General features: G+C 31.8%; 1 protein-coding gene across 1 annotated transcript in view; it reads left to right on the top strand.

The window, feature by feature from the left end:
- LOC111088594 (28S ribosomal protein S10, mitochondrial-like) overlaps window positions 1-6,849 on the top strand; it is a 31,262-nt gene that overhangs the window by 17,228 nt on the left and 7,185 nt on the right. Inside the window, exon 3 of the mRNA XM_022399181.1 lies at window positions 866-871. Within this exon, the coding sequence (XP_022254889.1) occupies window positions 866-871 (6 nt within the window). The remainder of the gene's footprint in view (window positions 1-865; window positions 872-6,849) is intronic.

Here is a 6,849-nt window from a genome sequence, read left to right as displayed (position 1 = left end):
CTTGATAACAAAAAGTAGAGCAAAAAGATGTAGCAAAAACACATTTTCAAGAGTGGTGTAGAAGGGACTTGTTACAACATCAAAATAAACCTACAATATTAATTATGAAATTTACACAAAATATTAAAAAATGGGTATACACTACATACAGTACAGAAATTTTGAAATCTCTATTCAATCAGCTAGTTAGTGTGTTGACATTATAGAAGCTAACTAGTGTACAGGATGTCCCAGCACATTTATTAGTTTGATAAAGGTTTCATTTCTTGTTTATATAAATGTCTCAGTCTCTTTGCAGATTTGATCATCATTCTTGTTTTAGTAGAATTAATCCAATTTTAAACATCAGGTTTTACTGTTATAATTATACCCTTCAAATTCTGAATTTTGATTTTAAGTTTTGTGGGTTTGGTAAAACATGATCCAACAAATTTTTTATGGGGTTGAAACAGCTACACTGTTAAGATCTTAGTCATTTAAGCATTTGTAATCTTGGAGCTGTATTCGAACCAACTTGTGTGTTTTTATAACAATTAATAAAACATTAACCAATCAGGAATCATATTGACAGTTAGTCCTTTCAGAAGTTGGGGCAGCCATTATAGTTTATCATATTACTACACAGTTGTAGTCTTAGGTCAGGAATCCTCACAAAAAAATAAATTAGACAAAAGCAAATCTCAGGTAAGTTTGGCACTGAAATCATACCTGTAAAGGTGAAAAAAAGAGCAAAAGTCAACTGTAACAATAAAATTATGAGATGGAATTGCATCCTCATACTACATTGTAGCAACAAAACAACCTAAAAATCAAGAACACAAAGTGAAAAAAGAAATTCTAAAAGAACAAACACTCGTAAAGTAAGTTAAAGGTGAAACAACAAACAAAACAATCAACCATAAATGTCATCTCAATACGAAACTTGCCAAGTGTGGATGTTGCAGAAATTTAAGTCTTAATATAATTCTTATTGGCCATGCATTAAATCCAAAATAAGTGAAAACTATGCATTTTACTCAGTAAATTTCAGCATCTCCCAGAGTTGGGAAAGAGATTGTAAAAATTAAATCATTCTGATTTATTTGTTTAAATTCCAATTGTTTTAAGCTGCCATTCTTATCATTTAGGGTTGGCACCTCTGTTTTTATCTTGTCTATTTTATTATTTGCAGTACACTTCCTTCAGATCTGCTGTTTTTATGTAGCTTGATACTGACCTGCTTGTTCAGATTTGCCTGTAATGACATTAGAATTCCTTAGTTGATAAGGAATGTGTTCATTAGACATTACTGTCATATTAGGAACAAGTGATTAACTTATTTTCACTTTATGGCCAGTTGTGACAATTTCTGTCTGTATGGGAAGAAACATCTGGAAAAAAACAGGCTCCTAATCCCTAACACACAGGTGTTCAGCTTTCAGTTTCCACATTTTCAAATATTTTATGTCCATGGATTTTAACCACTTACTCCAGGCTCTTGATATGTTTAGTTTTTAAAGTTTTCAACCCCCAATTAAGTTATATGTAGTAAATGTCAATGAAATCTTACCTTAGTCACTTTCATTGCCACACCTTCAGGTAGATTTCTTTGGATATATTCTAAATAGGTATCAGCAGTTGAACCAGTCATGTGCTTTAACTATATTGAAGATAACATCAAACATGAATTAAAGTAGATTTGTACACTTTCTTCTGCAGTCAACTGAAGAAACATCCAAGAAACAAAATTCCAGGCACAAAGAAAAGCATCATACAAGATTTAATACTAAATAAAATTTAACGTATAACTAATGTTACTGTTTCTAAAATATTAGAACAGGTTTAATAACATCACTTGCCTTAAGTAGAAGTGATGAAAAATTAGTCAGTCTAACCATAGTTTTATAGGATAAATATAATGAAGTTAGAAATTAATATAAAAGTATATTTGGGTTTTAGCTTGATGGCTTACAGACATACAGAAAACCCTTAATCCAACAAATCATAACTTGTGTCATTAGACACTGTTATGTTTATGTTACACTGTAATATGATACTCTTGAAAGCAACAAAGCACGTGCACAGAAATAAGCCAACTTGACCCCTGTTCTGGGAAAAGGTTGTATAATTTATTAGCTTATGTATCCTACAGTATTTACAATGAGAATTCCCCAGAGTAATAAGACTGCACTTTGAATCTGTGAAAACGTTTATTACAGTATATGGTTCAGAGCCGATCCAATAAGCTCTGCAACTGTTTCTCATGGTGTGATGTAACTGCTTAATTTTAGCTTCAAGATGTAGGCTGGTATATGTAAAAAAAACTCTTTTCTGTTCTTTTCAGCTTTATAAGCCAATATAACTTCCAGTGCAGCAAATCTTCATGAAGAGATCAGAAGAAAGTGACAACAGTTTAGATTGGTGATATGTTGCTAGAAATATAACATGCCTTTTTTGAACAACTTTCACCAAATTTATTAAATCTTGCTCCATCATTTTATACTTCATTTGAATTATGATGTTGCAGTATGATAGGAAAACAAGTTTTTTTCATGGAATAAGATAATGTGATAACTCGTGACAAACTTAACTGAACCTCGACACAAAATAAGGGAAAATTATTTTTATCTACAATCTTTATTTGTCATGTATTACAATGCTAATAAATGTATGACTAGCTTTAACAAAAAAAATCATTGATCCTATATAGATATATTAATATCTGTATTACTTAAAAGACAAAAATTTATTTTCAGGAAATTTCTACTTCAATCATTGACAGTAAAATAAACACAGAAAGTAAATGTAAAATGTTTAGCAGTTCAAACTGAAGAAAAATAGTTTGAAAGTTTGTGATCAATAATAAGGAAGAAATGCACTGTTAATCAACCCCCTGAGACTTCCTGTGGACAATGCATGTCATCGCAACATGCAACTCACGAACGCCCATGTCCTGCACACACCAAACAATATGGGGAGCCTTAAAATTCAGAAATTTAGTATGGTCAATATGGAATCCAGCTTTGTGTGGCTCATTTTTTATATCAAGGGCACCTTGCTATAGAGGGCATTTGGATGCAGTTGGAAGGGTACCCTTAATGTCAATGAAGTGTCTAAATACCCTAAACAAATTGGATGTGACAACTAGATCACAGTCTCCTAGGACATGCTCAACTATAATATATTTGGAGAGTGATCTAAAATTTGAGTGTTCTTCTATGCATGGTATTAAGTTATTTTTCGTAGAACTAATATAACCTTGCTTGTAGCAAGTACAAGTAAATTATAAATTACTAAAGACGAGAGTAACATAGGAATATGGTCCTAAAATTTAAAAAAAGATTGTAAACAACAATTAGGTTTGAAAACATACCTTAACTGTACTTTGGGGTATACCCTATAGTTGATTCTTAATAGTTAAGGAATATTTAACCATAAAAGGTAAACCAAAAACAATAATATCCTAGCTAGGGCCAATGATGAAAGAAGCCTCCTTATAAAATTAAGTCTACTGATTCACAAACTGAGGCCTGAGATCAACTTTGTTGAATCATCAGGTAGATTAAAGTATGGTGTATTTTGTTGGTGTTACTTAATAAACTTAAAAAAGTAATGTTTGTATTTTTTAAACATACAATTAATTTTTTTTTATAAAGTGGATTATTTTATAAGATCCTAAAGTATTGGTTAATAATTTAAATGTTAACGTAGTGAAGTTGATATCTTACATTTGGTAGTTGAAAGCATAAGAGAGAGTACTTTTTTTACATTAGCATTGAAGTTTTGGCTGTTATTTATTTTTTTATTTTATCATTACTTGTAGTATATTGTTTCTTGCATATCTTGAGTGAGAGAAAAGTTTATCGTGTAATTTTAGTATTATGATATCATATGTAGCATATGGTGTTTAAAATATCTTCAAAATTAGAATCATAGGTTTTTCATGTGCCAAAATTAAGTTACGATTTCATATTTCTTAATATCATCAATCAAAGTCTTAATTTGTCCTTGCCTACTTCAAAAATAACTTAGATCTCAAATATTAGTTTATTTGCTGAAAATGTGAAAGCCAATATTAACGGTAGTGTATTTTTAACGGTAATTTGATCTTAAATAAAAAAAGTTATTGGAAATACTCAGTGTGAGACATGAAACATGTGAAACTATAACCGATTTAATCAGCTGTCATAGGGTGTTGATTAATTTGTTTATTATAGATGGATCTAAGTTACCCCCCAGTTTAAGTGTCCTTAATCTATAATTTCTCAAAATACTTTTGTAAAAGTTTTAGCAATTGTTTTTACTGTGTCATTCAACATGCAACAAGGACATATCCAAAAACAAAAGTTTACTTTGTAAAACTTTCTGTAAGGAAACAATAAGCTAACTGAAATGACATATTTTTTATTTATTTTTAAAGTATGCTATAGAGAAAGTTCCAGACCATATACAAGCATCAACTGCAAGACCTTCCATATCTCAAGAATCGGAAACTGACAAAACATAGCATTAGGCCATCACTATACATCAAAATTAATGATTAGTTTAAAAGTGTCTATTTATATTACTTATTTCTTCAATTATAATGCATTTTATTTGAAATTATAATTTTTCCTGAGGGCACTGTAAACTTTTACCTTTTTATCTATACTCTTTTGTACTATAGGCAGCCTGATGTGTGTGAAGTATGGAATAAACTTAAAATTCTAAATCTATATGGGTTGTACAGTCTCATTTGTTTAACAAGTTTATCAGGTTGTATTAGGTTCTAAGTAAAAGAATGATGAGCAGAATAGGAAGATTAGAATACTGGTTGTAAAGTTTAAAGATGTGAAAGTTTTGTAACTGAAAAAAATGTGGAAATATTATTCTTAAAGTTTAAGTTGACTTTTCAAACATTAACTCAAGTAATCAACAGCATTCATGGGAATAGAGTAATCAGTTTGTGAAGTAAAATAATAACAATGAAACTAAATATATTGGGATGAAGTTGAACTATTTCAGCAGTACTACAAATAGAGAATTTTCTGTGAATGTGATAAACAAGAAATTATCAAAATTAATATGAAAACCAATATTGCAAAAAGTTATGAAATGTATATGTATATATAGATTTGGAAAGGCTTGCTCAATTATATTACCTCGACACTACACATCAAATGATGGAGCTGTGGCATGTGACCAACTTATAGAGGCCCTAACAGATGAGGATGTGAGAATTAGGTTGAAGTAAAGTAGGTGCACCTCTTTGAGGAAGCTTTACAGTGTTAGTTAATATGTATATACAGTTACTCGATCAGTTAGTTGTGAATTGTAAATTTATTCACATGTTAGGCTTAATGCCATTAGTAGTATCTTGCTGTTGAAAATGAAAACATTATTGGTGAACCTAGGCCTACGGCCATGTACAGGTGATAGTTGCCTGTAAAAAACATTAAGGTTTGGTTTGTTTTGAATTTTGTGCAAAGTTACTTGACGACTAGCTGTCTCTAATTTAGCAACGATAGACTAGACGGAAGGCAGCTAGTCAACACCACCCACTGCGAACTCTTGGGCTACTCTTACCAACGAATAGTAGGATTGACCACACATTATAATGCCCCCACAGCATGTTCGGTGACGAAGATTCAAACCTGCAACCCGCAGATTGCGAGTCAAGTGACCTAACCATCAGGCCTCAAAAGGAAAAGAAACAAACTCATCTGTTATCCTAATGTGCACTGGATTCACTTTATTTTCACGAAATAATTTAAAAGCACCCGACCAACAATAGGAGATGTTGCAACGATATACCTATTCTTAGTGATGATAATTGATTATAAGATAATATTTGGTGATTGGTAGCATAACCAACCAATAATTACTAATTCGTTTTTAGTAACAACGTAACTGCTAATTAAACAAACCTGTGTAATTAATTTTTATGAATATCATTCAACGTTTTATTTTGTCACTCTGGGATTCGGGATTTGATGCCATGATAATATGACTTAAATTTCTCTCATTTTGATTCTGCGCCCATTCATTGGCCAATTGCAGTTGCTTATGGCAACAAAGTATGCTGATGATTAATACGATATATATAATCCATCAGCAAAACATTAACCAAGTGCTTGATTGAGGCCAGAAAATGATCAAATTGTTTTCTGTGTAAATGATAATAATGCACAAAATAACACGTTTCTTTAAATTCAATTGTTATTGTAATAATAGTATTGAATATTTAGATAAATATAGTATGTTCTTTAAAAAAAAAGAAGAAACCCTAGATTTTAGAGATAAAGTGGGGGGGGGGGCGACATGGCCAGGTGGTTAGGGCGCTCGACTCGCAATTTGAAGGTCGCGGGTTCGAATCCCCGTCCCACGAAACATGCTCGCCCTTTCAGCCGTGGGGGCGTTAGAAGTGCCGGCCAATCCCACTATTCATTGGTAAAAGAGTAGCCCAAGAGTTGGCAGTGGGTAATGATAACTAGCTGCCTTCCCTCTAGTCTTACACTGCTAAATAAGGGACGGCTAGCGCAGATAGCCCTCGTGTATCAGATATTAGTGCATAAAGATATGAGAGTAACTGGAATACTATAAACTCAACTCTTTCTGGACCACGTGTTGCTGCCATCACAGTACGGAAATCTAATAATTGAAAACTTTAAAAAAATCCTATATAACTATAGAAGATATCACAGGAACATATTATCCCTTGTTGTCTGATGTTATGTTAATTAGTCTTTTAGGATAAAATTGCTATCGGCACCTGACTGTCAATATAAAAACATGTTACTTAAGTAAGGAAGCAACTTATGCTAATATAGTAATAATAAAGTGGCAAACAATGATTTACAAACATAATAAAGTGATTTAGTTTGGGAGAAA

This window comes from Limulus polyphemus, unplaced genomic scaffold (genome assembly GCF_000517525.1).
Source record: "Limulus polyphemus unplaced genomic scaffold, Limulus_polyphemus-2.1.2 Scaffold4093, whole genome shotgun sequence".
NCBI classification, from domain to species: Eukaryota; Metazoa; Arthropoda; class Merostomata; order Xiphosura; family Limulidae; genus Limulus; species Limulus polyphemus.
Note: the sequence above shows the minus strand (reverse complement) of the source record. Positions and strands in the feature narration are given on the sequence as shown.